An 18514-nucleotide genomic window follows, 5' to 3' on the forward strand; every position below is an offset into this window, starting at 1 on the left:
CCTTGTTTAAAAGTTTAAATTATTCTCATTTTAAAGGCTTTTTTGGGGCGATTTTGTCTAGAATATATTATGGAACTTGAATATTTTATCAGGTACCAGGAACTGTGTAAAGATGGAATTAGCATAACAAAGGATTAGAAAAATTTTTTGAAAAAACTGAATAAAGTTAAAAAAAAAAACCTTTAATCTCTCCCATCTGTTGTTCTACTCGCCTATTCTTCTCTATATAGGTAGAAGGGGGAGAGCCTGTTCCAGCCCTTCAAATAGTAAGGGAGGCGAATAGAAAAAACAAAACAAAAAACGCGCCACTCACCACTTTCTGAACGCCTAGAAGAGGCTCGTAGGGGAAGAATGGAGGGGGCACAGAACGAGATTGGGAGAACATACTGACATTTGCGCAATAACCCTCACCATCACACGTACGAAATACACGCCATTTGAGGGCAGAGACGCAGTTGCAATGCAAGGAACTGATGTCAGACGCAAGACTGCCGTGATGACGAGGAAGAACTTCAGGCATTAGGAACCTTTACATTCTAAGACAAGGAGGGCTACGAGTACGAGATTTTCACACCACTACTGCAGTGCGTGCACGTGAACCAGCGTCATTTTCGCGGGAAAACTTGATAGTCGTCTTCATTCTACTACGAAGTTTAGCGGGAATGTTATGTCAAGATAACAGTGCTAACTTTTCGGGTGAATCAAAAGTACAATGAAGCTTTCCGGAGAGTCTGTTTTTGAAAATACGCGCAAAAACTTTCAGTCAAATCTCGCACTCGTAGCCGTTCTCGTCCTCGCATCTAAAGGTCTCTATTGGCTCTTACGTTAGGATCTATGCCGCTTTCATGGCGGTTTAAATGAAGGAAAAATTTACTCCACCTGAGAAGAAAATCATCCTAATAACGATAATAAAAAAAAATTATTAATTTGAACACTTTAATTCTTCATAAGTTCTCTGAGACATGACGTAGCATAACACGATGGCTCCAGGAAAAACGAAATTTTAACATCATTACAGCAGTTACCAGAAATGGAAAGGTCTTCTTCTCTGTCTCCCTTTCTACAATAATCATCTGTAATGAGCCTCGGTCTTTTCACGTCTTCGCCATCAAAATTCGAGCTTGTTGGCGATGTACACTTGTTGACGGACGCTCCAGTTTCCACGCTGGTTTTGTTTATGAACGTCCAAGACAAGTCTCTCGGGAACGCTACAAGTTTTCTGTAGGCACCAGGCACGTTCATGCCAAGGCTCCGCAGTCTATAAGATAAGAAAGCAATAAAAATAATTGTATTTTCTGTCTTGAGCATATGCTAAAATTTAAACGTTCTACTCAGACTAATGCCTCCAGCCATCAGCTACCTTTCGATTTCATCTTGGGGAGCACAAGCATAACAAATATTAGACTGACTGAGCTTACCGCCTCCTGGTTAACTCCGTTCAGAGAGCGTCGGTCTGCCGAGCTCAAACTGACCCCGGCAGGACCAACAACCAGGATCTTTAAAAAACTGGCAAGAATAGATCATGCTGGCTGTGATCTAACATCTTGGATGTTTACTATTTACAAAAAGCTTCCGGAAAATCCGATTGGAAAGTAAATGGAACACGACTTATCGGGTCGTTTTAGAGGAAAATTTCGGGGAGCAACGGAACGTCTAGAAAGGTACTCCTTATTTTTCGGTCGGAATGTTCCAAACGGAAACTCGTGTTCCATTTCTTCAAAGCCCTTCTTTAAAACCAGTTTCAGACTTTCGCGGCCGTTTTTCGGTTAATGGAACTGATCTGTACAAATGGTGAATATTGAATTACCATCTGCTCAAACCGTGAACCGTCCGGTTTGTCCATGTAAATGGTAAACAACCCTTGTCTCAGTTCAGATGATCGCGTTATTGGAAGGTGACGTTAAAGCTTGGCCTTATCTCCTTCATCGTGTCCTTTCAATTGGAAGAGGACGTTATACGAAAGGAGTAGAGGACGTAACCTCGATACTGTGGTCGATCTCTCATAGGGGTAAACAGGACTCTAACGCGCCTACAATGGCCATGTTTAAAATTGGCGAATATAAGTAAACCGACAAAATTGACTAAAAACACAGCGGCAAAGATCAAAATGGATCAAAAGTCACGGCTTAACTGACACACGACCAAAGAAATCAATCAATCAATCCATCAATCAATCAATCAATCAATCAATCAATCGATCAATCAATCAATCAATCAATCAATCAGTCAATCGATCGATCAATCAATCAATCAACCAACCAATCAATCGATCGATCGATCAATCAATCAATCAATCAATCAATCAAGCAATCAATCAATCGATCAATCAATCAATCGATCAATCAATCGATCAATCAATCAAACAATCAATCAATCAATCGATTGATCAATCAATCAATCAATCAATCAATCAATCAATCGATCAATCAAACAATCATTCAAGTTAACAACCACAGTTTAATACCACTTAGTGCTGATACACCACTCACTTCCGAACAGGTAGGTTTTCAAACCGTCAGCCCCTGTATCCAAAAAATAGGACTACAACTCACCCAAATTCCACCTATTTATATATACAGCTTGTTATATAATCAATATGGCGTTTAAGTTAGGCGAGGAAACTAACCTGAAATTTTTTGTGGTTAATTCATCCGATTCCAGCCTTTTCTTGTAACTAAAATCAATAAGGAAACAAATAGTCTCTATGGTAGCTTTCACCAAATGTCCTCATGGTTAAAAGTTCAATAAAACACGCATGGCAAAGGGCTTTTTTAAGGAAACAAATGTGAAAAAAAAGAGATAATAATAAAAACAATAAAAACAATAAGACAATTAAAAAAAATAGATAAATAAATAAATAAAAAATTCAAAATGAACGATGTCCAAAAACCAGTACATTGCCAGCAACCAAACCCCACAACTCATCTTTCCTTTAAATTTTCGCAATGCTTTATTTTTCCGGTGTGGTAATACTACAACACGCTACGCGAAATTGAAACTTTAAACTCGCAAACCTTATTTACACATATAAAGTGCGCTGAAAAAAAATGCAGCTCTGACAATAAAGTATTTTTAAAGTGTGGGCGCGAACGAAAGAAACGTATATCTTAATCAGTAAAAATTCCTTTGAAAATTATTTGCGTCTTTCTCTGGGAACACTAGGATATATAACACATGGAATTCCCAGGGTGCCGGGAAGACAGGCGAGAAAACTTACGTTTCACCTACGTCATTTGCAGGATACTGAACACTATATCCTGGAAGAGGAAGAACAATGTCTCTTAAGCGATATACTTCTTGTTCGTGATTCGCTATACATTTCACGTGATCCCGGGTCAAAGCACCACTGTCAACTGCCAAAGTACAATCATGGCTGCCGTCAGCGGTTTGCCCATCAAGTCCATGCGCAGTTGCTGCCTTATCTACGACTAAATCTCCTTCGACCACCGCTGACCGTCCATACCGTTGTATTCTGTAGGAGGCCATGTAATTCCAGATGAGACTGCAATAGCTATGAACGTACAATAATCGCATAGGATATGGAATGTTCAACAACGCCTTCCGACAGCCATCCTAGTGGAAAGAACAAAAGATCCCTCGTCATGTTCCTCGATTTTTAAAGCGAAAGAAACTATGTATAATGGTACAAAAGTAAGTACCTTTGAACGAAATTCCTAACGGCAGCGGCTAAGCCCGGGGGGCTACTTAACAAAGTTTTATACGGAGCAGCTTCACCCTGAGGTCCAATCCCTTACCCTTTTATATACCATTTCTTACAAAAAAAAGGCACCCTTTTTGATTTTGATTAGGGAGAAATACAGAGTTACAAGACTCAAAATAGTGTTTCCTCTTCCATACACACCATGTCAGTGCCATGTCTGTGCAGAGCTTTGAGGACTAATGTTTCGCGGACTTTGTAACCAGGCATTTTACCCAGAGTACCTTGCACGTCACCCGCCTCACAGTAATATCTGCGACGAAAAACAAAACCGAATGAATGAACAAATATGGAGAGCAGGAAAATGAAGAAAGAGGAAGAATGAGAGACGGAGAAGGATATTGCATGAAAGAAGAGAACAACAACTAGCCTGAGATGCAGCCGGCCCACGCATAGTTTAGACTCAAGAGGGCCAGTTGTTTCAACGCAGTTCAGCCCGTGTTTTACAAAAGCGCGTTCTGGGCCATTTTCAGTTTGCCTAACGCTTTTATCTTAACACCATTCATCGTGAAAAGTTTCAGGAAAGCAGGAGTAGACTGGAAAAGCACTTATTTCATTCTTAAAATAACCCACTTAGGAAGATATCTGGAGGTCCAAAGATTTGCTAAACCGCCGCCTAAATTTAGCCTGTGTACAGACTGCCCCTTCCCTCAAGAAAAATCAGGGGAGGGGAGAGTGAGGGGGCTGTACACAGGCTACCTAAATTTGAATTTGTTTAAATAACCGACCCAGAGTGTCTGCGACGCAGCTAACCGATAACCAACACTGCAGAATACCCCGCCGTGATATCAATTTTTTTTTTCAGATTTATTCTTGAATATTCATCGCCAGTTCAAAGGATAGCTGTTAGTTTTAATTGCCTCGCACACAGCGTTCAAAGAGTTACTGCTTCCAGTAACGCATTCGAAAATAACAGAAACGGTAGGGTAATCTGTCGCACGCACGTAAAAAAATTCTGTCCGAAAACACTGAAAAACTTAGAGCCCAACAAAGGACCGAATTACAACGTACCTTTTAGCAATATTAACAGGATGGTCCGGACTATGATCCGATGGAGTCAAAAGCAACTTGACCGCCTTGATCTGCATGATGACAAAATATCTGATTCACTCATTAGGTTTGGTTGGCACATAAGGTAACGACACCCATAACAGAGGCGTGCCATAAAGAAAGAAGGATAAACTGCCCCTAACTGGGCATTATTGTCACACCAGATTATAAGGTTGCTTTCAAGAGAGGAAAAGCTATCATTGGCTGCTTTACATCATGCAAAAAATTCCGTAAAGTTTGGTCAAAAAGTAGGGAACGGTTTGGTTCAGGTGAAATTGCGGAAAAATGACGTGGTATTTTTGACTTGTGGATTCGATCCAACCGAACATTATCGCTCTTTTACAAATATGTACTTATTTCTACTTCCGGTTCTTGTCCTACGTGGATGACGTCACCATGCTTCCCACCCCTTCCCCGCCCTTAATAGATTCTTTAAGGGGTGTACCCAGACTAGCCTTTTCGCAAGGGGGGTTGAAAATGCCTGAAAAAGGAGGGCACCGTAGTGACGTAGGTATATTGCCGGCTCATTTATTGGTGGTTAAAAAATGGGGTCTTGTTAAATAATCTTATAACTATCCACAACAGCATTGTCATACATATTTGACATGTACAGAAGCTTTAGATTCTGAGACGAGGACGACTACGAGTACGAGATTTTCTCAATACTGAGTATTGCTCACGCGTGAACAAGCGTCATTTTGGCGGGAAATCGTCATTCTACTACGAGTTTTAGCGAGAATGTCTTAGTGGCGGGAACAAGTTATCAAATGTAAGAAGTGTTATCAATTTGCTATCGGGAGAGGGCTTAACCTCCTTCAGTATAAATAAACGATTTTTTTTAGAACACGCGCAAAAACTTTAAGTTAAATCCCGTACACGTACTCGTTCTCGTCGTCAAATCTAAAGCTCTTTAAAATTGCCATAATTTGTACAAAAAGGGAAAGGAGGATTCTGGAAGCTTCTTGAGCCCTCAGGGCACGAACCTGTCTATTTTCAATACAACAGCCTACCATATCTCCCTGAAGCATGGCCAGTCCAATGTCACAAGCATTCACCTCTTTGTCATCCAAACCAAACCTTTGAGGTCCAAAATAGTTTAAGAATCCAAAATGGGACAAAGAAGACATTGCATTCTGCAAAAAATAAGAAGAAAACCTGCAATGTTCATGATGTAGGTAGAATCCGTGTTCACGTTTACTCAACCTAGTTTGATTTAGAATTTCCATTATTTTGCTAGCCATAATCATTAATTTGAGGCAAAGGAAATTCTGATTTAACCCGAAAAACTATTTACCTGCAACATACACACTATTTTAGGATAGAAGTAGAAAAAGTGAAAATAATCATTAACACCCCACTGACTGCAAAAATAAAAATAAATAGATAAATAAATAAAATAATGAAAAAAAAAACAAAAAAAACTGCCCTAAAACTGAAAAAATGCTTCTTTACTGTCACAAACCTTAATGTTTTTCTTGCATTTTTCAAGGTTATCTTCATGGCTGCAATAATATAAAGAAAAATAATAATATTGTTTTTATTGCTCCTAAAAGGTACTTAAGAAACCAATAAAGTAAGACAAAATCCAAAGAATGATCAAAGTCCCAAAACTGAAAATACATAATTAACGCATTCGCCCCTGAACCGCCCGTAACCGCCCGTGCCGATCCAGGTCCTTTCTACCCTTTGTGACGTCATCAGTTTTAACGGTCAAGGACAACTTTCTTCGCTGACTTGTGCAGAGTGAAGAGATCTTTCAAACCATACCAGAATGAGCACAATTCAGTCAAGGACACCGGAGAAAGAAGCAAAAAACAACGTGACATTGACCTGAAAATCTTGTTCCATTACCCACCTACCTTTCCTTTCACCTAATCCTAAGATCCTAAAAGCTTTCCTAAAAACTCTTCACACCAAATTGAAGCCTACTAAATGCCCAGCAAGAGAAAAAAAAAAATGAGGCAAGAAAAGCGAAAAAAGAAGGGAGGAGAGAAAGCGAAAAGTAAAAGTCAAGACTGCTGTGTCACTTTTAAACCCAAAAACTATCTCGAAATTTTGCTTTCTGCGCATGCCCGAACTTCGCAAACTGATATTTTGCATCTGGACCAGAAGGCCGCGAAGTGTACGACCTGTAAACCGGTTTGTGGTAAGTTTTAGCTCTTTATAGCACGACAGTGACCAGAAAACCACTCGACTAGCTTCAAAACGCGTTTTTTGGCAAAATCTCCAGGAGCGAATGGGTTAAGTTTAAACATAAAAATAAACAAATAAAACAAATAAATAATCAAGGAAGTAGAACATAAGCATTAGTAAAATATTGTTTTCATAAGTTCACATTGTAGAGTAATATTAACTTTCCCACCTTGCTTTACATTCCATATTTCTGATGACAACTTGAAAATGATTCCCACTTAGTGCACCCATCCTGAGAGGTGTCCTCACACCTCTCCTGTAGGTGCCAAATTCTATCCCTTCTAGGGAGGGGTGGCCTTCAACAGCACGCATCCTGTAAAAATATTTAAGGAAGTAAGGCCAACCTCACTCCTATGGCGACGTCATATCCCTGTCTTACCTCACGACTCAGTATAAGTGGAAACGACTATGCTTACTCAATGGTAAAAAGTTAAGGTAAATTTCTTGTTTATAGTGGAGGCACTGGCCTCCTAAAAAATTTTCAAGAAAAACAAAATACTCCAATGGCATATACAGTGGAACCTTGATACAACAAACCGCTATATAGCAAAGTCCTCAGTATAATGAACAATTTTCTTTATCCAGTAATAGTAAAATGTACGTAAAAGAACCTTGATATAACAAACCTCTATATAGCAAAGTCCTCAGTATAATGAACGATTTTGTTTACCCCCATGATAGGAAATGTGAAAGTACATTGATCTAATGAAACCTTGTAATAGTGAACAAATTTTGCCAGTCCCTATTGAGGTTCCATTGTAGAACAATAAAGGATTAAAATCCCTAGAGATGTTTTGTCCAGCCCCCAGATTGCCCTTGCCATAGTATCATCCTAGTTAATAAATATTATGAAATGTATATTTATTTAATATTATTGCTGATGATTTAACATTTTTCAGCATAAATAGTAAAGGGACAGTTCACAGTCTATCCTATAATACTAAATTATTATCTGAAAACTAATAATATTATCATAGGGTGTTATACAATGTCAGCAAATTATATTGAAATATAAAAACAGTGTTCAATCTGGGCCATGTTTCTGTGTCATTGACGTGGAATACCGTAAAATTCCGAAAATAAACCCCGGGGCTTATATTTTTCAAAGGCCCTTTCTGAGGGGCTTAGTTTTGGAGGGGCTTATGTACGAAGGGAATTTGCGTTTCAAAATAAATTGGGCTAGCTTGCAGTGGGAAGGAAATTTACCATTTTTGCTTTGTTTTACTTTGTATTCTAGCCTGAAACGAGCACATGACAGGACTGTCATTTCAGACTTTGTCCTGATTATGAGTAGTTTTTGTGTCAGGCATTCCAGACAGACCATTTTTGAAATCACCCAATTTAAAATGCTGTGTGGGGCATATGACCCACTTTGACTAATTTCTAAATTGAACTCTGTAAAAACAGGTTCAGGTGGAGTCTCTCAAGGAAGCAATAACTTTTAGTACTTACTGTTCAGGGGTGACATCTCTGACCACCATGTACTGTGTAGTAATTGCTTTCTTGTCCTTAATACCAGCATAACTGAAAGCTGATGGTTGAATGTTCAAACATACTGACAAACGCTGAATAGCTTCCAGGGTCTCCTGGACGGTTAACAAGAAAACAGAGTGAAATGTAGAAAGGACATTGGTGGAAATAATAATAAAATTCAAATTATAGTTATAATCACTGTATTGTACACATAGATAATTATTTTGTATTTTGGTGCAAACTTAATGCCAGATGTACTGCATGGTCATATAGTTAACTTTTTACAAGTATGTACATGTAGTTGGTTTAAAAATGGTTTAAAATTTCAACAAGGGGCCAACCACCTGTAAGAAAATACATGTAACCCTACCCACATCAACACCAAGGCTGCACTTTAGTGGTGGAGGTAGGGATTGGCTGAAGGAACCATGGCCACCCCTTTTTCTGTGAAATTTTGCACTATATTTAAAGAATACTCAATGAAAACAAAAATTGTATCTATATAACTGGCATGTGCCCCAAACTCCGCCCCTCCCTCCCCTTCCCCAACCCCTTCTGAATTTTCTGGATCTGCCCCACACTTGGTTGTACAATGAAAGCAAGAATATGAATAATGCAACCTCCACCAACAGAATCAATACCAACCAATGATCACAATCTGGAATAATAAACTCACCATATTTCTTTTACACAGGACAAATCCAGTGTATTCAGGATCAATCTGTCTGGACAAACCACAATAAAAAGAAGAAGAAGAACAGGAGTGATCCTGAAGAAGCTGTGTCAGGTGCATTAATATACACTGCACTTTTAATAACACAAGAGAAAGCAAAGCTTAATCCTTAGTGAGCTGCAAGTTGGAACAAAATCTGTCATGTACTCAAAGGTCACTTTCGCACTACCTTTCCCTAATATTGCAAAACTCTCTTCAGTCTACAAATTGAATCAAAGTCACCATCTAGACTGTGAGCAAGCTCTTTGGAGCCATCTAGCAGTGGGGCAGGAAAAAGAAGGTAGGCTTGCAACTATGTCTCTGGAATTTGAATATCTGCATTGAAAAAGTCGATGTGAATGCTGATTAGATGACATTAGTAATTACATCATTATCCTTGGCATGTGTTTTTCAATGTTTGCTTACATTTACACTCATTTCTGCTTCACACTGATTGGTGGAAATCTGACAGCTCAGTCGACAGGGAACCACAGGTGAACTGGAGGTGGAATGAATTCAAACTCCAGAGGTCTACGTGGTTGGTTATGGTTGGTTGCAAGCTCTTCTTCCTTTTCCCACCCCACCGCTAGAGCACCCCGGAGAGCTTGCTCACAGGCTTGTCACCACAGGGCTCGACGTTGCGACCTGTGGGGTTGCCAATGCGACCAGCTTTTACTCAGTGGCGACTAAATTTTCACGCCTGGTCGCCAACCTGGCCACCAAGATAGGTGACTTTCTTCTTTGGATAAACGTACACTAATGATAATCTGTTATCCTTTACAAAACTAACGGATAACTAACGGTTTTGCTAACGCTCTAACGTTTAGCCCAAACGCTCTAACGGTTTGTCTAAACATTTTAACGATTTGTCTAAACGCTTTAACGATTTCTTTCAACACTCTAATCTACGTTTACTTGAAAGAGGATTGTGAAATGAATGAATTCGACGAAAGACTTATCGACTTTCGGGCAAATCGATCGCAATTCTCAACAGATCGTCCCGTGTTTCTCCGGGAATGACTTTTAGCGCATCGATATTTAAAACAATTTCTTTTTGCCCAACATGTACCTCGATTGCGGACTCGATAGCAGATTAGTCTGATAAAAGCTAAAGCTAATCGAAGCTAATGGAGAACGAGCAGCGCTTACTCGAACTTCGCAATTCTTGTAAAAAACTTTACGCAAATTTCTGTTGAGCGTGGCGACCCAAATAAAAGCTGTGCCGTATTTTATTGACTTCTAATGAAGTACCGTTGAACTCATGCTGTTTGTCTAACAGACTTCTCGCGAAATCAGATGAAGTTTCACCGATGTTCATTTCTGAACGTGCAAATACATGGGACGCAAAACAAATTTTGCAGATTTTGTTCTTTAATATCCCAAATAAGTTTTTTTTAAGATTCCTTAAGTTTGTTTTTCTTAATGTGTATTCCATATCCTGAACCTTAAGCTTGAATACCTTATAATATATAATTTTTGGCGACTGGAATACTTGTTCTGGCGACCAAAAATGAAAACATGGGGGCCTGTTGGCCCCAAGATTTTTTTCTGAAAGTCGAGCACTGCACCATATGGTTGGGTGTGAGTCTGGGTAGAAGTAACACTCTGATTGTGATCTGCAAATGTACACTGTGACTACAAGTTGATCACTAAACTAACACACCTACACACACACACACACACACACACACATTTTTCTACATTTTTCAATACCTTTGGTCATCTTGTGTTCTTTTCTGTTGGCATGGGGATTTAGTTCCTTTAGCCCTCATCCTTATCTGAATATAACTCTTGCCAACATTTCCTGCTATATTTTTATCATCCAGGTTATTAAATGTCTTACTTTCAAGAAATGATCCAAAGTGCTTTGCTAAAAGCCTATGAATCTGAAAACAAACAAAGTACAACAGCTGTTCATTAGCCCTTTAAGACCCAATGTCAACATACAAATTCTCCACATTGATCTGATTTTCTTTAGAGAATTAGTTAAGAGAATCTGATAAACAATCAAAGCAGTTTCCCTTTGTTAATCATTTTATTAATACTCATAACCTTTTCCTCTGATTGTTTAATAATATAGTCGACTCCCAATAATTCGAACCTTCAAGGGAAATAGAAAAAAGTTCGAGTTATTGGGAGTTTGAGTCATCGAGGGTAAAATTATATAGAAAATGATCTGAATGGAAATGAAAATTACTTAGTGTTAATGGGAGGTTCGAGTTATAGAGGGTTCGAGTCACCGGGAGTCGACTGTATTGTCTGAAAATTGATGTAATGGCAACAACTGGGATCGAATCACATTTTTATGGAGGGTCAATGTTTATGACCCTTACATCAGCATACTTATTTATTGTCCACTCTGTTCTCCATACCTTTCCAATAATTCCATCCATACAAATTATTATTGTACTGATGGGGAGAACTTGTTCAACAACAAAGACCTTTTTAGTTTTACACTTGCTGATCATTTCCTTTTTTCTCACAACCTTCCTGTTTATTATCCACTCTCCCGAGGGCTTTTCTGGAATAATTCACATTACACTGGTTGGAGGACTTTCGCCAGGCTGCTTACATTCAAATCAACTATTATAAATTATTGATTCCCAACCAAGACGCAATATGGACAATCCTTTTGAAGATTTGTGCATGAAAATTAATTGAACAGATGTATTAGCATACTACATTAATGCCTAACCTTAGTTCGTTGTTGTTTATCTGCACTGCTGACATCAATACTGAGTGTAGAAGGTACCCTTCTATTTTCCCAGTGGGCAAAGCACAATAACCTGCATCATCAAAATTAAAAGAAAATACCAAGTTAGTGGTGTTGATAACAATTCATGTAGTCACTGTAAAATACTAACAAAAATAATAAGTGCAACTTTGGGATAGTAACAATAATATTACTACCGTCTTGCAATGAACAGTGTGATGATAATGATGATGATGACAATGGTGGTTGCCATAACAATGGAGATGACAGATTGACATCAGATGATGACGATAATAATGATAATGACAGTTAATAGGCAAGCCATTCACAGCTTTGATCTTTATGGTCGTGATGATGAAAAAAAGGTAGTGGTACTGGTGTTTGTAACAAAAATGCTTACATATTAAATGACTACAAAAAAGGTAATTATAAAGACTTATGTCAGCACACGGTGATGTTTAATAGTGATGGCCTTTGACAACAGTGATGCTTGTGGTAATCAGAGTAAACTGTAGTGACAATGACAGAAAAAAGGCATTCTAATGGTTCATGGTATTATATAACAATATCAATGTGCTAAATCCTTCTATAATTTTATCATTATACAGTATGTGTATTCTTGGCATAATGATCAATACACATGTCCGCTCAAAATTAATAACTACTACCTGTCTACTTGATCCCTGTCATTAAGTAAGTTGCTGAATTCCCAATATACTTTATCATAACCAACAAGTATTAGAGGAGGTTGTCCCTGAAAAATGAAGGACAAAGTGAACTGGAAGGATAACGAAAAGGGGGCCTTACTCGGGAGAAAAGGATATCAAGAACAAAGAAGCTTGGGCAGCTTACTTTTAATTTACCTCCTGATCTGATTTTGTGGTCTCAGTAAGAAGATGAGGAAAAGCTAAACGGATATTCCTGTGAAGACCTGTGCGCAGCTCCTTTGAGGGTACAGAGCCTACAAAGATATGAAAACTATGTGAGATTCCTGGAACTAACTTTATAGCAATTATTCCTGATCAACATTAATTTTAACAATAAGCTTGCCCAGGGGGTTCTCATTTTTACTTATAAATAAATATCAATGTCAAACAATAATGTTGTATCAGTTTCATTGACATAGGGACATAAACTGCAAGTACCTCTTGTTTTAAGAGGGGGGATAAGGGGGGTCCAAAAACCACAATGCTGCAAAGAAAAGAGTGAAAAAAACGCAAAACTACACTTAAATTATTAAAATATATCCCTGAAGTTGTGCAACTCGAGAAACCTTGTAGGGACTTGTAGACTTGCGAAACTGTACTTTAAAACAAATAGAAGCAGAACACCATAACAGAACAACAGATTTCTCACCACTTACCGCAAAATAAAATTTCAAAAAACTGCAACACCCGCCTTTGAAATAAAAATTACTGCACAAATCCTTATGCCCCCACTTTTAAAAAGCAGTTTATATATATTCGTTAAAGGCCTTTTCTTGGCTAAGATTTTGGGTCATTGAACTTGTTTGGCTCCTTATTATTATTATTTTTTTTTGGGGGGGGGGTATAACAAGTTGCTCTCATTTGCATCTCCCTGATGTCACTATAATGAATAATATTATAATATGTACAAACCCTCTGGGGTCCACCAGTTTACCAGCTTACCAAGAGAAATCCTCTTTTCGCTGTCTCTATTGGTTTCAACAAACATAGCAAACTCTGAGAGTTCATTCATTTTTTCACTGCTTATGCATTTCTCCAAGTTCTTCAGAGCCATATCTTTCAACTCTTCAAATGAGTCTAACATCTGAAATGTTTACATGTAAGACATTAGTGATAATTATTAATCTTAAAAGAATTGAGCATAGCCACTGATAATGAGACTCAAAGTTACATGCAGTAGAGCTGTAAAAGCAGTCAGAATAAAAAAACTTGTTCTAATGTTGCAATGTAGGGAATAGCTTCTGAAGCCATTCATGAGCAACAATTTACATGTTGTAGCTACCATTCTTGCACTATTCAAGTTCCTAGTATTCCCCCACTCCCCCTTTAAGAGGAGATGTGATAATTTTTTGATACCCATAGACCAGGATAATGGTTTAGGGATACCACTGACAATGTCTTTGCATTCACTTTGGCACTTTGCTTTACAATGCCTGACTATTCTGTGACAGATCTTCACCTAGGAGAACAGACCCCATCATTTTTAAACCAAAAAAAGGCTTAAGGCTGAGCAAAAAGTTGTAATTTTCTGAGACCTGATACCTCAACTTAACACAAGGTCTGCATGAGTAGGACCCAACCTTTTAGCTGAAGGTTGGGATCTGCTAGTTCTTTTACCTGTGTGTACCAGTATATTGAATGGTCAACTTCTGCATGCTGACATACTGTTAGGGGTAACAAGGTGACGAACTAATATTCCCTTTGGTTGGGGTGTGTGGAAGTGGGGAATACTTCTACTGTACACGCACAATCCTGCCTTCTTCTCCTAATTCAAACGTGTCTAACTTTTACACTGATATTTAACCAAATTTCTGAAAAATCTGACAACTTTTGAACAGTTCTGAAGACATTCTGACATCTTCAGAAGGTTGCCATGTGTAGCAGGGCAAAAGGCCAAATCTTCATACCATCTCAGTGAGATCACTCATGTCTTGGTGAGTTTAAGGAGGTGAGATATCGTGAGATCTTGGCTTATTACTAAGGGCTCAGATGTGATATTTAGTGCCATTTAATGGGCTATTTTGGTTAGAACTGAATTCAATTTGTCATGTCAATAGTCACTGAACAAGTTGCTTAGAGTTATAAGTCATGCAAGTGAAATTGTCCTGTATGCAGTGAGTGATGTTTTTGATCCACAGGCATGTGACATATGCATAATGCATGTGAATTAGAAGGTATACTTAACAATGGGCTATTGACTCAGAGGTCATGAGGGCGAGAGGAATAATTATTGTTTTAGCAAAATCCAACTAGATGGTCAAAAATATCAAGAATAAAAAAATTTTAGCTAGTTAAAGCTAGACTTTAATCCTTTTTTGCCACCAAAAAACCTGCGCTTTTCACTACTAGTGGGCTATAACATATAGCCTAGTAGTAGCTCAACCAATCAGAATGCAGCATTGATAATAGACCACTAGCTCGATTTTACTAATACAGTATAGCTTGCTGCTTTATACTTTATTTTTAAATTACAGAGGTAGCTGTACCTTCATAAATCAGCCTTATTGGTTCATAAATAAAACGTTATTTTACTTTGCATTACATGTATACGAGCTGTAAAGTACTGTATCAGTTAGCTGAACTCTTAGTTAGTTTCTAGAAGGGCAAGGATGCAGGGAACCACAGTTAAAAGGACTACAACTATGCATAATGTCATACCTTATTCAAAAACAGCATGTCATCCGAACTTTTTTCTTCTTGCTCTTTCTCTCTCTTCCCTTTTTTAACCTTTGTTTTACTCCTGGAAGACTGATCATCTTGCTCATCTTCCATTGCAGAAACAATTTCACCTGAGATCAGCTTGACCTGATTTCCTTGGCTATCTATTTCAGTAACAACAAAATCTTGCCATCTAATAGCATTATGTTAAGAATGTTTCACAAGATTAATAGCAATCAAAAAGCTTTGTTGCATTCACTGAGACCCCAGGATGGTGAGAACGAGAAGTTCAAGGAAATGGGTTGATGAGAGAATCTCATACAAAAGGGGCAGAGTTACTTGTTAGCAGACCCTTTTGGGCAGGTTTCAAAAGTTATTTGGACCTTAAAAGATCTACCATTTCAAAAAAGACCACCAAATAAGAGTTATGGGATAAAAAATAATGTTAATTCTCATTGAATGCTTTTTCTTACTTTATTTGACATTCTGATTTCAATTGGTTTTCTTAAAATACATGTATTCGTCACCCTACAGAGCAGATGTTACCAATATTGGGGGCACTCAGGCTGGTTTTAGGCAGCAAGCACATAAGATGAGGGGGGACAAGAAATTATGCTTGAACACAGGTTACTGTTCTCTCTCTTCTAGTCATCTAGTGAATGCTGGGTGATTCATGCCATGGTGTATGATATATAATATTATTAATCTCATCTCTCATCCTCCTGTACTCAATGGGTAGATTGCATTCATTTGAACTAACATTGACACCCCGAAGTGATTGCTAAACATTCAGGACTTGATACCAGGGATCTGAGTACAGCGATGGTGAACCATGATGTTTGGGAAGAAATCTCTAAGAATTTCCGTCAATTCTGGTGGTTAAAGGAAAATGATGATGATGCATGATAGGGGACTAATGAGTGATGTAAGCTGTTAAAAACAACAAGGTCATGCTGATTCTACCACATCTTTCATCCCACCTTTCAAAGCAGAAAATACTGCATTTGTTCTAGTTCTTTTAACTAACAAAGCAATAATCTCTGAATTCTGCAACTAGTACAGGGTTAGATGTTTGAGTGAGCTCCTATTTTCACCTTTTTTTGGTCATTGCAATTAAGGCACTTTTTGTTTACGAGACCTCAGATGATGCCCAAGTGAGTCCATTTCAGTCACGTTAGTAAGAGCAACAGCACATTCTTGTAGTTTACATCTGCTGCTTGAATCAAGAGCAAGCTCTCTGTGGGGGCTCTAGCAGCAGGGAGAAAAAGTCAGGAGACTGCAGGAGACCTGTGGAACCACAGACAACACTAGAGGTGGAATTCAAATTGTGTAGACGTTACTGCAAGCAATTCCTCCTAGCCTGTAAGCAAGAGTGAAGAGCTTGCTCACAGGCTAATCCATGGGCGGAAGAGAGCAAACGATAACCTGTCTACAGGCGTTATTTTACCCTTTTTCCTCCTCTTACATTGCATGTCTTGTGCTTTGCGCTTGGGCCTTGAAACTCGCCTGAGTGGCCCCTGTTGTGCCTTGACATTCCAACCTGAGCGGACACTTGACCGCCCTATGTGACGCCAAAATCTGCCCCTTTTCCATCCCTAACCCGGGGCCCGAAGCCGAGTGAATTAAAACTATGCAAAATTACCTACCCTCTTATCATTATCCCTAAATATTTAATAATTTCAGGATACGTTTTCTTGATCTGTCCCTTGAATCCATTTAGTTCACAACAGAGAAAACATTCAGCACCAAATGACATTTTGTGTTAATTGACAGGAGCGCGAGGATGCTAACGCGCTTGGTTACATAGCTGTACATAATTCACTTTCATATATGAAACCCTGTCTTGTCGTGAGTGATTCACTGACCAGAAACAGTAACGGCTCACAAATAGATTGGCGGTCTTTCGCGGTGGAGCAGCTTCGCGGTGGTTAGTCGTTCCTGTCAAGAGGTTAGCTTGACCTTTTTCTCGTTTTTGTGGACCATAATGGAGCTTCTTAAATGTGAGTGGGGCTCTTGCGAAGAGAAGTTTGCTTCTTCTGATTTTCCTGAGTTTAGAGAGCACGTTGAAAGCCATTTGATCGAAATTTTCCCAAAATATCATCGAGGTTTCTCCGAAGACTCGATCCCTGATAACTTCGCTTGCAGTTGGCGAGAATGTGGCTGGGATTCGCCGATGGATGCTGGCGATCTGATCCGCCATGTTTTCTTCCATGTTTTTCACACAAGAATAAAGCTTGAAGGCTTTAAAAAGCAACAAGAAATGAAACTAGCGCCATGCGCTTTGGACGGTCAGAGTCGTAATCTCATCCCCGAAAACCCTGAGCCGTTTCTGTGCGAGTGGAAGGAATGTAATGTTATATTTAACTGCCCGACGTTGTTTTACCGGCATGTAGATAGTCATGCTATGGCTGTGGACAAAAATTTAGTGGAAGTAAGTGAAGATGGAAGAAAAAAATTCTCTGTAAAGTGCCAATGGGAATATAATCCCGGGGAAGGTAAGCTAAGGAATGAGTAAGCTTAATTATTTTTTACGGACAATACCATTTTGTGTTTCTCGTGGCCGCCTCCTTTCTCTTCTCTCTACGTAAGAAGGAGGATGGTATTCTTGTTTGACTCCATGAAAAATTCGCCTCCAATGAGTTTACCCCACAAATTTATTTGGGATTTAAAGATCTTGTTGTGAGTTTTGGATACTTCCAACAAGCTATATGTACCAAGGAAAAGCCTTTTGTAGGAAGGATGAAAACTAGACTATAAGAAGTCCATCATTTTTCTTAGAGATGGTAGAGCAAGCAAAATGCATGACTACATGTGAAAATCACCACCCATGAGAAAGCTAAAGTGATGATTTTCACGCACGCTCCAGTATGCAGAGTATAGCAATTGCACGCACGAGCCTTTTTTGAAAAAGCTTTTTGCACACACTAAAATCGTAGCATGCCACATCCCTTGCTTACAGTTTTGCTTTCTCATCAGTATGGTGAGGTTATATACAAATGAATGGACTGGCAATTTGTCTGTAATCTTGTTTGTAGCCTTTCTTTTGAGTGAACCGAATGGTAAAGCATGAACATACTAGAGGGGTCCAGGGGCATGCTCCCCCTGGAAAATTTGAAATTTAGGTCATCTAAAACAGCTGGAAATGTGCCTAAATCTTGCATCCTTTTAATACTGAGCCTCTCTATGGGCATGCACTCGTATTATGGTATAAAAAATCGTATTGGATGCGGTGCAAGGGGCTAAAATTGGCTCTGCACGCACGAGATCTCATCGAGTTTTGCCATACTCTG

General features: G+C 38.8%; 2 protein-coding genes across 2 annotated transcripts in view; one reads left to right on the forward strand and one right to left on the reverse strand.

Annotated features, from left to right (window-relative positions):
* Positions 1 to 925: 925 nt before the first annotated feature.
* LOC140950179 (pseudouridylate synthase PUS7L-like) lies at positions 926 to 17017 on the reverse strand. The gene is made up of 17 exons (XM_073399374.1): positions 16913 to 17017; positions 15225 to 15417; positions 13509 to 13650; positions 12723 to 12820; positions 12528 to 12613; positions 11842 to 11932; positions 10860 to 11032; positions 9111 to 9159; positions 8414 to 8547; positions 7131 to 7274; positions 6231 to 6270; positions 5779 to 5901; positions 4730 to 4800; positions 3863 to 3971; positions 3218 to 3573; positions 2627 to 2674; positions 926 to 1258 (listed from the first exon to the last, which is right to left on the reverse strand). The coding sequence occupies exons 1-17, from the start codon at positions 16978 to 16980 to the stop codon at positions 937 to 939; spliced, it is 2247 nt and encodes a 748-aa protein (XP_073255475.1). The 5' UTR covers positions 16981 to 17017; the 3' UTR covers positions 926 to 936.
* A 131-nt stretch (positions 17018 to 17148) lies between these two features.
* LOC140950128 (histone H4 transcription factor-like) overlaps positions 17149 to 18514 on the forward strand; it is a 12926-nt gene continuing 11560 nt past the window's right edge. The window contains exon 1 of the mRNA XM_073399309.1: positions 17149 to 17719. Coding sequence (XP_073255410.1) covers positions 17209 to 17719 — 511 coding nt within the window. The 5' untranslated portion in view covers positions 17149 to 17208. The remainder of the gene's footprint in view (positions 17720 to 18514) is intronic.

Source organism: Porites lutea, chromosome 10 (genome assembly GCF_958299795.1).
Source record: "Porites lutea chromosome 10, jaPorLute2.1, whole genome shotgun sequence".
NCBI classification, from domain to species: Eukaryota; Metazoa; Cnidaria; class Anthozoa; order Scleractinia; family Poritidae; genus Porites; species Porites lutea.

Coding starts and splice junctions, on each gene's coding strand:
- LOC140950179 (XM_073399374.1), bottom strand. CDS start 16,980: ATGTCATTTGGTGCTGAATGTTTTCTCTGTTGTGAACTAAATGGATTC. Junction 11,933..12,527: donor GACAGGGATCAAGTAGACAG/GTAGTAGTTATT, acceptor TTGATGATGCAG/GTTATTGTGCTTTGCCCACT. Junction 1,259..2,626: donor TTAACCACAAAAAATTTCAG/GTTAGTTTCCTC, acceptor CTTATCTTATAG/ACTGCGGAGCCTTGGCATGA.